This window comes from Anas acuta, chromosome 5 (assembly GCF_963932015.1).
Source record: "Anas acuta chromosome 5, bAnaAcu1.1, whole genome shotgun sequence".
Classification (NCBI taxonomy): domain Eukaryota; kingdom Metazoa; phylum Chordata; class Aves; order Anseriformes; family Anatidae; genus Anas; species Anas acuta.
The window spans coordinates 57298758-57314089 of NC_088983.1; the positions used below are offsets into that span (position 1 = coordinate 57298758).

The 15332-nt window shown below is 37.3% G+C and overlaps 1 protein-coding gene and 1 long non-coding RNA gene across 10 annotated transcripts in view; one reads left to right on the top strand and one right to left on the bottom strand.

The window, feature by feature from the left end:
- Window positions 1-15332, bottom strand: part of LOC137857884 (uncharacterized) — a 99427-nt gene that overhangs the window by 30322 nt on the left and 53773 nt on the right. The gene's annotated exons all lie outside the window — the stretch shown is intronic.
- Window positions 8733-11671, top strand: FSHB (follicle stimulating hormone subunit beta). Its single transcript, XM_068682182.1, has 2 exons — window positions 8733-8911; window positions 9534-11671. Exons 1-2 carry the CDS (start codon window positions 8744-8746, stop codon window positions 9768-9770), a joined length of 405 nt encoding a protein of 134 aa, XP_068538283.1. The 5' UTR covers window positions 8733-8743; the 3' UTR covers window positions 9771-11671.

Consider the following 15332-nt stretch of genomic DNA (forward strand, 5'->3'; position numbering starts at 1 on the left):
CTCTAGAAGTCTGCTTCCCTGCCACAGCTTGCTTTGGTTATGCCTGGACTAATACTGCATAAGAACAGCAGTATTCGTACACTGCGGTTAATGAGAAGACAGTATCACATGAACAAAAAAAAAAAAAAAAAAAAAAAACAGAACGGGAGGAAAAGGAAAGAGCTGCACCTTTCACTGAGAAAAGTAACCATATTTTGCTAACCGCTGAGTTGGTGGAACAGTGCATAATTGTGTACAATGTAAACAAATGGTAGGAATTCAGATCAAGTCTGAACTGCCAAGTCTGCATCTCCTTTATTTAAGAATAAATCCTCTGGCTTTATTATACTTTTCCTGGAAAAATATACCTCCATTAGGAGTTTAGACTAATACAGTGCTTGGTTTTGTATTTCATCATTCTGCTAAAGCAACCTATCAAATAAGATTTGTTTATTTGAACTATAGACTGGGCTGATACTTGCCAAGCTTTTCCTGTAATAAAAAGCTGTTCCCTCATTAGATCCCTGGAATTCTGCTTCCTGTAGTACGGTTTTGTGAAATTCTTTTTGCAAATTTGCAATCTGTATTGATTACAATCAAACTCCTACTTGATGAAAATCCCCATGAGTCAGTTAAGTAGGAATTTCTGCTGCTTACAGAGCAATGCCACCACCTTATATTTTATTCATTAATGGATCCATGCCCTGGAACAAAAATTTCATTAGACCACTGAGAAAATATCCTAAAAAAAAAAAAAAAAAGCAATGCTCTGAATCCTTAAATGCAGCTAATATTGCAGGGATAAGTGGTCGGTCAGATAAGAAGTAAAAGTCACAGCTAAAGGTGAGAGGAAAAGAAATGAAAGGAAAGAATACATTCTCTTTGCCCTATTTTCCTTAAATAATTTGACCTAAAATTTGCAGCACCTGAAAAAAGAATATGGGTCAGGCATCTCCAACCTAAGCCTAGGACTTTATATAGCATCCCAAATATGATCTTTTTCTCAATTATCCAGTGTGCTGAATCATTCTACGTCAACTTCCATGTGCTATCAATGCACACTGTGAGCAAGATTCAAATAAGCCTTATACTACGTATCATAGACATAGTTTGAAATCAATTAGCACATCCTGTTGTCTATTTGTGAGTAAAGGCATAGTCCTGCCAGACTTACTGTTTAAGAAATGCATGCTATTTTTATTAAAAAAGAAAGGAGCCTTCTTGCTCCTAAACTGACAGATATGCCACTCAGCAAGCTGCATGAAAGCAGCTAAGTATTTCAGCTTTCTCTTAAGCACTTACTTTTCAGTGTATGCAGTAACAGTGTGCTTCAACAGTCTGATTAGACTCTGCCCTTCAAGTGAATACTCAGGTATGTTTGGTTTTCATTTTGGTTTGGGTTTCAAAATTCAGTCAGCTCCTGATCAATATGGTTTAATAGAGTAATTAATACACACTTAAAAGCTTCCTTCGCAACTTAGGAACACTGTTCTCCAAAACACAAGACCAAAAAATTCTGACATTTTTTTCTAGAAATTTACCATTTTTGGAGGTAAATGGCAAATTCCAATTTGGTTGAAAACCAATTCTACAAAGACTATTTCCATTAAGTTCTTTGAAACCTAGGCTTCCTGCCAGCTTTCCCATCTGCCTGCCCCGAAGCCTACCAAGCTGGGTTGCTGAGGATACTACACTTCCAAGGCCGGGGAACCCAGCGCTTCCGCAACTGGCAGCTGCCTCGGCAGTCCATGTGTATGCTCTGGCTTCAACTTACCGTAACTTGAGAGAGAAATACGGCAACCTGAAGCAACTCTGCAAAGTAAAAGGCTTTCCTTCTATGGAGGGTTTCAAACTTTTCAGATTCGTTTTGTAAGAATGAAATAAAAATTTAAAAAACAAACTGTTCTTCCTCTCTGACAGTTTTGCTTCCACTCACACTGAACTGTTTAACAACCCATGACCCCAGTAAATCCAGAGGGGTCTCTGCTTCTGCTCAGTGTGGAAGATGAAAACACTTAGCACGGCTCCTGCTTTACAGGCATGCAGGTACTGCTTGTATTGGAGTGTGACAGTTCTGCACAGGTCTCTGTATTCTGCACAAAATCAGCAAAGACGATTCATAATGAATCATATCAGGTGAAGCCTCATGCTCCTATTTCTGGTTTCTTCAACTCACATCCCAGCAGAAATATTTTTGCTCTTTAGCTATCAACATCTTAACAGCAAACCTATATAGCCCCAAGAACTGCTTACATAATGAAAAGGAAACCCTAGCTGGTTATGTATCAGTGGCACATGTGACTTGGAAGATATTTTCCATCAGATCTCTCCCTTGCTTTTTCAATTCTTTTCTAATATGACTAATCTTTTTTGTTAAGTCCATGAAGATGCTTTCTTGTTCCTTTTAAGTAAAATAAAACAAAATAAAATAAACACTGCTCTCATACTTACAGCCAAATATAGAACCATATTTCTCCAGGACAGTCACAGGATCAAAACTGCTACTTTATTTACATACACAGAAATTAATCCAAAAAGATATATGTATATTTAAAAAAAAAAAAAAAAAGGAAAAAATACTCTGAAATAAAGTGAAATGCTAAAAATTTCTAAAAACAAAAGAATGCAGGATGGTTTAGCATGTCAGGAAAAAAAAACAAAAACATTTGTAACAAACATACATTCAGTGCTCAACAGAATCTTAACACACTTTCTATCAGATACCACTGGAGTTATCAAATTACGTTACATAAGAAGCCAAGATCATACAGTGGTTTTACAACAGCAAAGGGCTGAAGGTTGTAAGGATCACGTCACTGAACAGGGTAAGAAAACACAGCTGTTATATACTCAGAAATGTGGTATTAAATTCGGACAGGAATGAATTTACATCATGAGAGCCAAAAATACATGAAAAATAACTGAATGCCATTGTTCTTTGTATTGTTCTGTGTATACTAAACACATTTCAGAAGGATTAGCTTCTGCTGCTGTTGATTGCAAGCAGGATATTTACAAGACTTAAAAAGACGAACAGTTTATGTAGGTATTGCCTAGGGAATATGGGAAGCATAACCTCTGCACTAAGCAATGGAAACTGACATCTCAAAAGCTTTCTAAACTTCTGTGCTACCAAACATGTAGCTGATGCATTTTGTGATTTTCTTTATCCTCCTAAGGCTGAAATATTCTAATTGCATACTGCAATTCTTTATTAATTAATAACTCTTTAGCTGATGACGACTAGTTTCAGCTATCCAGCTCTGTGCTTGGCAGGCACAAGCTACTCCACAATTCTGCATCATCAGTGCTGGGAAATTAAACCAGTATCAGCAAAAATAGTATTGAACAGTAGTGACCAACTACCCAACACAATTACTACTAAAGTCATGAGGGGGTTCTCCAGTGACTTGGATAAGAATCACAGTAAATCCCAAAGGCACCTAGAGGGGCAATGCAAGGACATAAGTCATCTGTTGTAAGCAGCAATAACAGAAGGCAAAGACTACACTCCAGTGAACTTATTTAACATTGAAACACAGGCCTGTGCTGCTGTGCTGTGAAACATCAACCCCACACAGAGACTGCAAATTGCTTCTGAATCTGTGTTTTATGAATCTGCGTACTTCAAGGATATCAATTAGCAAAACACTGGGTAGCAGCAAAAAGGTCTGCTGCTTTAAATAGCTCAGGTTAAATTTGGACCTCTTCAGAAAAACATTTGAACAAAAAATAAGAAAGGAGAGAGGAAGAGTACTCAGTCAAGGAAGGCCACCCGTAGAAGAAACTTGACACAAAACCCATTATACTCAGCGAAGCACACAACTCCCAACTTGAAGAACCAGCTCTTCATTCTTTTATAGTCCCTAGAAACTTAGCTAAAGACATAGTTTTAAGCATCTTTAAAAATGTCTTGAGGCATACTTGCCATGAGAAAAAGCTCTCAGATGAAGAAACCATTAAATTTCCCAGTAACATAATATTTGACAAGACCTAAAACATGTAACCACAACCAAACTTAAACCCAAGGTCCCTTGACACTTTTTAAAAATACATAAGCTATTTTTTTTCTGCAGCTGGAATAATTTGCAGATAAGTTTTAACCAAACAGAGTCAGATTTATTACTCACAGTGTACAAGTTACACACATAATGACAAGTTTTCCAATAGTACTTTTATAGATGCTGAACTTCTCTGAAAGATATAAAGCACATTCTTTAAAGCAAGGCAGATTTATGACTTCTAGTAACAGAACTGCTAGCCTTACCACCACCTCTCTTGAAGACAGGAATTTCATTAGTTTAAGCTATATAAACAAAACAAAGTTTTCAGTCCTGTGTTAAATGCTTTGTGAAAAAAAAAAAAAAAAAAAGGCAGAAACATTAACTGCTACATAGGGTAGGAAGGCTCTGCAGGAGGATCTGGATAGGCTGCACCAATGGGCTGAGGCCAACTGCATGAAGTTCAACAAGGCCAAGTGCCGGGTCCTGCACCTGGGGCACAATAACCCCAAGCAGAGCTACAGGCTGGGAGAGGAGTGGTTGGAGAGCTGCCAGGCAGAGAAGGACCTGGGAGTGATGGTGGACAGTCGGCTGAATATGAGCCAGCAGTGTGCTCAGGTGGCCAAGAAGGCCAACGGCATCCTGGCTTGTATCAGAAACAGTGTGGCCAGCAGGGCTAGGGAGGTGATCGTTCCCCTGTACTCGGCTCTGGTGAGGCCGCACCTCGAGTACTGTGTTCAGTTTTGGGCCCCTCGCTACAAGAAGGACATCGAGGTGCTTGAGCGGGTCCAGAGAAGGGCGACGATGCTGGTGAGGGGCCTGGAGAACAAGTCCTATGAGGAGCGGCTGAGGGAGCTGGGCTTGGTCAGCCTGGAGAAAAGGAGGCTCAGGGGCAACCTTATTGCTCTCTACAGGTACCTTAAAGGAGGCTGTAGAGAGGTGGGGGTTGGCCTGTTCTCCCACGTGCCTGGTGACAGGACGAGGGGGAATGGGCTTAAGTTGCGCCAGGGGAGTTTTAGGTTAGATGTTAGGAAGAACTTCTTTACCGAAAGGGTTGTTAGACATTGGAACAGGCTGCCCAGGGAAGTGGTGGAGTCACCATCCCTGGAAGTCTTTAAAAGACGTTTAGATGTAGAGCTTAGGGATATAGTTTAGTGGGGACTGTTAGCGTTAGGTCAGAGGTTGGACTCGATCTTGAGGTCTCTTCCAACCTAGAAATTCTGTGATAGGAAACAATAGCAGAACTGAGCAGAACTGTGTCACACCACTTCTGGTTGAAATAAGTGATTAGAAACAGCAAAGCAAGTGCTCCCTTGTGGCAGCACTGGTAACAATAGCTTGCTAGGTTACAATAATAAACAGTCCAAGGGAAACAGCCAAAGAACACAAAAGATAGCAATACAGAGAAGTTTTTTATTTCCCTGAAAAGCTACTAAGATATTAACGCAACCATATGAATGTGATGTCTGCTCTTTCTTGTAAAAAATGCTGTCACGTCTTTTAATTTCCTAGGCTGCATACATTAACAACCATAATGACAACTGCTACATCTGGGATGAGCAACACTGCTTAAGAACTACATAGATAATACCACTACTTAACACGTACAGATGCTGTAGCGTGTAAGGTGGGAGGGTTCGTCCCTCTGCATCTATTCCCGAAATAAGTATAAAGCATTTAAAATGGAAAACATTTCTATTACTGAAAACAATACAAAATCTGGTAACACAGAGCCTACGTGTAATATTCACATATGTGGGAAAAAGAAAGTTTCCTGAATCAGTAACATCTGCAACTCCCTTTACAACAACCATAAACTTTGTTTTAACCTACTGGTAATATAAACTTGAGGGAGTATGATCCATTTAGAACATGAGGATTTCCCAGAGATATGAACTAATGGTCTTAGAAAAAAAATAAATACAGCACTTTACCCAACATGAGAAGGAATTCATTTCACGTATCTTTCCAAGAAAAGGAATGGGAATGATATCAAAGTCACTATCAAAGTAACAACTCTCCAAATTACCACTCCTTGAATGATGTATTGCAAATGAACTGGCTTCAATTTGTAATTTCTTATTAGCCTTAAAAATACATATTCATATACTTGAACAATCAATTTAGCAGAGATAATAGCTGGCTCACCAACTTGAAAACAGAAACAACCGCTCTTGAATTGAGGGTAGCAGTGGAATCCACCTGTTAAGAGCGTATTGCAGTTACCAAGTGGCTTCACGAATTCTTCGGTGAGAAGGCTGTGCAAGCATTTTCTGTTTACCTCCCTACTCATTCTCACTCCCCAAGCAATCCCATCAATTACACTGCTGCAGCTGTGTATTTTGTTGGGGAACAAGCTGATACAGCAGTATTGAAAGCAAAGCTGTAGAAGAGGGTTGGTTGTTTTTTTTTTTTTTTTTTTCTTTTAATCAGAATGATTTCCCTAATTCACATTGCCACAATTGAAGAGGCTGTGTGAGACACAACAAAGTAACATGGGGAAGAAAGCATGGCAGGGGCTAAGTTTGCACGCTCTGCTTGTGAAACTATGGTGTTAGTGAACGTGTATGACTTCTTCAGATCATGAAACAGACCACTGCAAATTAGAGATTTCATATTTTCTGTATTGCCCTTTGCAAATATAGTTCATTTGGCTTTATTTAACTTGCGTAAGTTAGTACCAGGTACTCTGTAGGGATATAATTACTTTTAATCAGCTTTTGTCTGGCATCTGTGAAATTAGCAAGAATCTTTCCTGAGAAGCGTGACTATATGAACTCTAAACAACAGAAAAGACCATTATTCAATCATAGAGTTTATGTTATTAGTAAAAAAGTAGATATATGCTTTCTTGACTTCTTTATACATTTAATTGGGCTGGATTTTCATTTAGACAAAACTATTATTACAGATGTCTAGGGAGAAATTGCAGATCACCTCCTAATTTTGTTGTGACAGGAAATTCAGTAACAAATTACAGTATTGCAGACTGGATCAACACTGGAACAGATGGCCAGACTGCAGGACCGCAGGAAGGTATGAGACACTTAAAGGGTTCACTTGTAAAAAGACATTCTGGAAAGCATCCCGTCTGCAGGACAACTAATAAGCTGGTGAGAATTTCTTTTCATGATGAAATGCTTTTAACTGCATGTCCTTGTCTAGTTTTCTTTTGTGGATAGATTTCTGTAAAAAGTCAGACTGACCATAATAGAACAGTCATAACAAAGCAAGACTGGCTGTTCTGGGCAGGTGATAGTAAATACAGTCCTACTGTGAGTCATTTTCCCCAGAAGTGATCATATGTGAAGCTCAACAAAGTTATTTCTCTGTCATTATTCTGGTAAAGAGGCACACATCGCTAGCTTTGACAGCAGAAAAAGGGCAGTGAACAGGGAACACTGGTCATAGAACCTTATTATAATGACAAACTAGGGAATGCATTCAAGTTGGGTTACATGATTGCCTGTCAGAAATATTTTTAAGTTTCCCTGTAACGTGACAATACTTGATCTGAGATCACTGGCAGAAAACACATATCTAGAATCTAATTATGACATCTTTATAGTCCCTTTCCACAATACAGATACCCCTTACATAATTTTTTTTAAAAGTGACAATGTGACAGACAGAAACCAGGAGTGCCTACACTGGGATAGAAATCAGAACCATGATGAGCTATGGTGGTATTGTAGATGGTAAAGAAATGTCAAGTTTGGTTTAACAAAACACATACTCCTAGCCTTCTTGGACCCCTGATCAATAAACAAGTACACATACAACCTACTGAGTAAAGTCACTCATACCTAACTTAGAGAAAAGCAATTAAGACTGGTATCCTGAAAGTCTCAGGAGCATACTCTTGAGATAAGAAACACTCTGGCAATGTCTCTGCTGTGATTTACCAGAGGACCAGCTTGCACCCTAGCATTTCACTTTGATAGCTGACACAGAACAGTTAAAATACCCAAGCATTTTCACAAAAAAATAGGCTTCTCAACCCATTTCCAAATTGTGAAATGGGTCAGCTATTTCTAAATGCCAGCGAATAAAACCCAAGCAAATTTCTAAAAAGACATTGTAACAGTAACCTTCATGATCACTTCCTAAGTGTGTTTTGCTTTTCTTTTTTCCCCCCGTCTTAACAAAGCTTGATCTCACTGTCTGGCTGAGCATTAATCCTCTTTCACCAAGTACCAAACTAATGCTTGCTGCATTAATTCTCTGCAAATCCACAAGGTATAAGTTACACATGATTTAGTATAAAAGGTAAGCTTGGGGCTTTCTTTTTCACTATAGCTATTACCAGGAAGGCAAGTAGAATACAGGTGAGTTTTCATCAGATCTTGATCTGGAAATATTTTTTTGAAATTGCAAACGCTGTATGCAATTAATTTCTTTTTTAAAGCAGGTTATCCTTTGCTCTTTATTTTTTTTCCCTTGTTTCATTTTCTTTCTCCTAAAAGACAGGACACATTATCTGTACTGAAACTTAGATGAAGTATTTCATTGAAAGTAGTATAATGTTCAGCTGTTCTTACTCTACAAAGATTGCTGATATACTATTTCAGTTGCTTAGGAAAATCAAACTCCTTTAACAATAAGCATACAGATAGATCTACTTAATTACTTTATCCTCTGAAAGCTTGCTATTATAGAAACACTTGAGGGTAATGTGAAGACTTAATTTATTCCTGTCTCTATAAATATTTCCTGTTGTAAATAATTATATGTTTCTCCAATACAGATCCATTTTCTGCTTTATGCACAGGATGAAGACACTTAACTGCTATGTGCTGTTATTTTGCTGGAAAGCAATTTGTTGCTACAGCTGTGAGCTCACCAATATTACTATAGCAGTGGAAAGAGAAGAATGTGAATTCTGTATTACAGTGAATGCCACATGGTGCTCAGGATACTGCTTCACAAGGGTGAGACTCTTAAGTTTAAGCTTCAAGCATCAGAATTAAGTAGTGAAGTGATTTATGAATAACCAATTTCTCCAGTTCATAATATACGCATGGGCAGGATGAGCCTTGTGAAAGAACAGGCTGAATAATGGCTATGTTATTTGACAGGAAAGTAGACAAACTGACAGTCTGAACAGTAAAGGGAAGGGTGAAAAGACACTAGTTGAATTCAGACCTTTATTTGTCTGCATACATTGTTTATATTGTATAACTAGCGTTGAAAGTATGAGAATCTGGATCTCTGCTTTCTGTTCAGTTTGTGGTTGCAAACAGACACAGTAAAGCAGTGATCACTATGTAGACTCTACTTTTCCAATAGAAAATAATTTAAAGAATCAAGCCATTGATCTGCACCTTTGTCTGGTGATGGTATGAAACCTATCTTGCACAACCACTCTCCTGAAAGGAGAAGTATATGGATCTAGGTGCAATCCAAATAGCCTAATCCAAACCCTTTTTATCTCAGTGGGATTTTCCCCACTGGTTTTACAAGACTTCACATTAGGTCTTCTATTTTGTAAAAACAAAGAATTCTACCCTGTAATGAATTTCAAAATAAATATTTTCTTCTTGTAATTTTCAGGATCCGGTATATAAATATCCACCAGTATCATCCGTTCAGCAAACATGTACCTTCAAGGAGGTTGTGTATGAAACAGTGAAGATCCCTGGCTGTGGCGACCATCCTGAATCTTTTTATTCATACCCAGTAGCTACAGAGTGCCACTGTGAGACCTGTGACACTGACAGCACTGACTGCACTGTGAGGGGACTGGGGCCATCCTACTGCTCCTTCAGTCAGAATGGAAGCAACCAATGAAGGGTACTTGAGATAGTAGTTTGACTTTAAATGTGTTCTTCTAAATAGTGCTGACCAGGTTTAAGTGGAAGTTAATAGCCGAGGCTATTTAGAAACTGACAAGATTGAAAAAGATTTTTTAGGCCAAAATGGAGAGCTACTGACTATACTTCTCTTCAGGCCTCCCCTACTTCTTCTAGTTTCCTTAAAATCACTTTCTATAGAATGTCTATAGAATGTTGCTTATGATTCCTTCTGCTCTTGCCTCCTCTTCTTTTCTATTCCACCTTCATTCTTTATATTTCTGTATTTCCACAACTTAGTTTGCTTGGCTTACTCTATACTATCCCATACTTTTAAGAAGTTCACAATCTCCATGCCTTTATTATGCCTTGCATCTCTCCTTAGAATTCACTTATCCTAAAAAGCCTTGCAGCACTAGTCCAGCATCAATAGTGTTAATAACTACAGGCTGGACTGTAAACCTCTCTCAGATGAGATTCTGATTTTTTTTTTTGTTGGCAAAATATTTCTTAGTCATTATGCTCTTTAAACAATAACAACATGTTTATTTAAGAGCCAAAATCATGTGTTCAAATGTTAAAAGTCACCAAACTCTTGTGCTCTCTTATTAAGGATTGTTAGCTAAGGCTCAATGACACAGTGACACAAATGACACGAAATCCAGGTCCTGCCTGGCTAACTTGCTACTTGAAATGCTTGGATGTTTACCTTCACCTGGGTAAACAAATGTCCTAAGTCAGTTAAACAATTCTGAAAAAAAAATTGCAATGCATTTGAAATGCTGCATTTTCTCTTATTATGCAAGAGAACTTAAGAATAAGAATGATTTCAATGCTATTTAATAGAGGAGTCTCACAAATGGTTTAGGGATGAATCTAGAAGAATCTGACCCTGGTTATGCAAACCTGGTGTGAGAGCATACCTTCAAAGTCATTCACAGTAGTGCCTCTGAGACTGAAGTGAATTCATACAATTCTGCAGCAATCAGTATGAATGGAACTGGCTGGAAGCAAGCTGGAGATCTAAATGAGAATGGAAAGTTACCTAAAATTATTGGGAAAATGGTCAGAAATTTACAGAATGAAATCCTACCAGAAAAAAGAAGATATGTCTCTTCAACAGAAACAACCACCTACACAAATACACAACTGACAGCAACCGGTTCAACAGCAGTTCTGCACAGAAGACTCTGAGGTTATACAAGCTAAGCATGAGTCAACAATACCACACTACTATGGAAAAGCAGAGATGTAAGAACAGGAGCAGAACTGACATGATGCACAACCTACATCCTCTACTCTGTTCAATCTTCTAAGGGTCTCAGATGAGACATTATTTCCAGTTTTGGACACAGAACATCAAGGTATTGAAAAACTGGAGAAAGCCCGCAGAAGAGTAGTAAGAATGAATAGAGACCTAAATAACATGACTTAGAAGAAAGATCTTTTTTTAAAAGTGTAGTTGTTTGTCTTATGGATGGTAATAGGGAAAAAAAAAAAAAAAAAAAAGTGAAATGTTTTTCATGCTTGAAAACTGTTACAAAGAGAAAAGGAACAGTCAGTTTGCCATGTTCATAGCAAACAGAACAACTAATGCAAGATTCAGAGTAGTCACTAGCAAATCTCCCAAAAGGAAAAGATAAATAGACCCTGAAATAAATAGTCAGGGGAAGGAAAGAAGAGAGAAGGGGGTCTGTGGAGTAGTGGCAGGTCTTCAATAATATGTTCACCTGTCAGGAATGACAGCAATAAAGTTAACCTGCCATGAGGCAAGGGAAGGAAGTAGACCGCCTCTTGAGGTGCCTTCCAACACTATTTTGGTATTACTCTACGAGCTGTCATGACTGTTTTTGAGACCCTTATACAAATGTTTATTTAAAGGGAATTTGTTACTCTGGATCTCTCTTATTACAGATATTTTAACTTATTTCATTTGTAACTTTTTTACTGTAAGATATTAGCTCTTGTAACTTAATTTTATTTATAAGTTGTATCATCATGGGCATTTTCTTCGGTCTAGTGGAGTTTTGAAAATGGTAAAGTAATAGGTAAATCAAATTGTGTGTAATTTCAATTTTAAGCAAGAGTTGACTTCAGTTAAATACAAATATATTGTTTACATCAGGAATTATTTCATCTGGATGAGGGAATTCTGGATAATTGCAAAACAGAGGAGCTTGAAGCAAAAAGTATGGAAAAACATATGATTTATTTCTGTAAACATCTACACTGTCTGTTGTGCACTTTGGAATAATAAAAACAACTTTTTGTTGCACTTGTGTTATGTACGTCTTTCTTAAGTTGTAAACTAAAAACTTAAAAGTCCATCAGAAGTCTATCTGTGCACTTAATAATGCTTTAAACCACACCTTTCTTCCCCAGAAGTATTTTCATGGGACTAATATACCCACCTGAGCCATATGTCTTTTTTTGCTTTGCCAAAAAATATATATCCAAATCACATCAAATAAAAGATTGATACATTTTAGCCTGACCTGGTAACATTGCGATGAAATATTTTTTAGTTTCAACACAATAGAATTGTGAATCAGAATAATGATTATTACGAGTATATTTTTTGAACTATAGGGATTAGAACTTCTCCAGAGCTCAATCCACAACTCTCATGAATTTGCTTGCATGTGAAAACAAGAATTATACAGATATTATTTCATCTACCAGACAAACGCAACCACTCATTTTCATTTTGCAAAGGAATCTATTCAGATCCTCAGAATTGCAACAAATGGAGTCAAAGGAGTAGTAAATTTAATACCAGAACGCTAAAAAAAAACTCCTAATCATGCGCCATTTCAAGCCTCCAGACTCACTTACCTCTTACATATCTTAGGTACCAATGCTGAGTAAAATACCGAGACCTAGAAATCAGAAAGATGTAAATAAAAAGGTATTTCATATAAGCATTAACTTCTCATATAAAGGTGCTCTCCATACAAGCACAAGCAAAATACAGCCTTTGAAAATATCTGTCAAATGCTTCCTCAACCCCTGTCTAGTACTTAGAGATGAGTTCTACCAGACTCTTTTCCATATAGCTGGCTTTTGAAAAGATGAGTATTTCATGCAGCAAAAACATTATGTATTTCAATATATCAATAGGAGAGCAGTAAAAGAATAAATTCTTGAATTTAGCTTCTTTCTCTGATCATAGGTGATCACAAAAAAAAAAAAAAAAAGGTTGAGAAAACATGCAAGTCCCATTGAAATCTTTCTGTTAAAAACAGTAAGCCTTGAACGCACACCTCAATTTTTATGAAACTAGCAACAACATTCTACTCCAAAGTAAAATCCATTCCACATCAAGTCAACAGTTATTTGCTGCTCTGTAGACTGATTGCAAACATTTCAGTAGTTTCACTGACAAATTCAGAAATTCTTACAGAAGCAGCGCTGGCTTGACTTGAAGATACCACGGACTACCTTCAACAGTTTGTCTGACAGACTTTGTCTTATCAATGTTCACTTTCCATTCAGTTCCCAATAATCGTTTCATTAAACTTAATTATACTTCAATGTGTTTCAAAAACTTTAGTGTAATTTGAGGTTCAAATCTGCTTGGAATTATTATTTAAGAAAAATATTTAAGAAGTAGTTCATATGCTGTTCACCTAGTGCTATGATGATGAATAAATGGCAACTCTGTCGGAGGTATAAGTCCTAGTATGATATGCTATTAAGTAGTAAATTGGTGAGAAAGCTGTTAGACACATTCCTTATAGATTCAGAAGGACACTGGCAAAAGTTCTCGCCATGGGCCTAACCCTTTCCACTGAAATCAATAGGTAAAAGTTTTTCAGCTTCGATTCAACTGTTCTGCTAACACAAAACTTGTCAAAAATCTCATACAAATTCTAACTTTAAAGGCAGGCTCTTAAAAAAAAAAAAAAGGAAAGAAAAAGAAAAAAAAAAAACTTTTAATATGTCAGCGTTAATCACCAACCTACAGAAATTAACTTTTTAGAGAAATGTCATGCCCCTGAGGTAGCAAAAACTAAAATGGATTAACCTATCTTCATTCTTACACAATTTATTTACTCCCAGGTAAACATAATCCTCTCTTTTCTTGCTTGAAAGCAGAAAACCTGGAAAACTGTTACTTATAATCCCCTGCTGAATGGATGCAACATAGAGGCAGGCCGTACATAGCATTGAACTGTCCTTTAAAGACCTTTGAGAGGAACACAATGTAGGATTCGATATGTTGTAATTAACTGAGTCTTTCAAATACCCAGATGTACAGATAAACTGCATGAAGATTATTCATCTCTGCCACCACATCTATGAGTGAATTAATATTTTCTATCATTTATTATGCAGACAGTTTGACCTTGATCTTATGAGTGTCCGTGCCAGTCGTACTTGAAGCTCTCCAGACATCAAGATGGGAACATGAAGTTCAGCAGCAGTGTTCATAGTCCTACTAATTGAAATGACCATTTAATCCTAACCGCCTTTTAGGTATAAAGCACACCCTGATTCTACAGGGATGCAAAGAAAAATGCATTCCTCACCTATAAGCTATTAATAAAGCATCAGCATAATAGCATCGCCCCACTGCTGTCAATGCTCAGCTGTTATTCTCAGACTAAAATCTGTAAACCTTTAATCCTATCTTTAAGCAGGTTGCCACTTGTCTTTATAATGTTGGCATAAAACCGGGCTCACAACATTATTTTTTTTTGGCCATAATTAAAGCATATATATATAAATGCCACCTGGTATTAACCCAACTGACACATAAGAATGTATTAGTCATTAAAAAAAAAACAAAAACACACATACAGATCTAAGCTGAGAGAGAGGTAAGTACAAACAACAGGTGGAAAACAGGAATGTTAGAACTGTGGTTTGTACCTGTGAGGTAGAGGCAGCACTTATCTGGGGCTATTTATATGGGAAAAGGAAAGACAGTGGAGAGTGTGGTTACTGTGCCATATTTCTTCACCCACACACCTCAGGAAGTGCATTTTGCTTTGGTAGTACACAATATTTAGCCACACGCTTTATTTTCATTAAAAACACAATTAATTAACATCTTGTTTGAAACTACAAATAAAGAAAAAAAAAGAGATGAGCAGTTAACCTGAAAAATTCATTTGGAGATGGTAGCCTTGAGATTAGTGGCTCCCCTCCACTCAGGCAACGGGATCTATAATTTTTTTCTGTGTATCTCATGTTTCTCTTCAATTTATGTTAATAACATAAGCTATCAAAGCCTTGGTCTTTCAATGTGACTTACACTGACAGACATTACAGCAGCTCACAAGGCTGCAGTCTCTGAGAAATATAGCAAACAAAGCAGCAGGGCTAGAGAAAGAACATACTTTCAAGAAATCAAATGTCAGTGTTTTATTATGTGTAGGTGGAGAAGAGACAGAATTAACTAGCTATGCTTTACCACCTTTAACTATTCGTTTCCTTACATGCTACAACTCTAAAGGGCAAGAACAAAGTTTTTACTTCACACTAATGACTTCTTAATTCACTGAAAAATACTGTTTTTCCAGATGCATTACATATGTAGCATAATGTTATTCTA

Excerpts from the sequence above, each read along its gene's own strand:
- FSHB (XM_068682182.1), top strand. The coding sequence starts at position 8,744 with ATGCACAGGATGAAGACACTTAACTGCTATGTGCTGTTATTTTGCTGG. Across the intron at positions 8,912-9,533 it reads CAGGATACTGCTTCACAAGG|GATCCGGTATATAAATATCC; the intron begins GTGAGACTCTTA and ends TGTAATTTTCAG.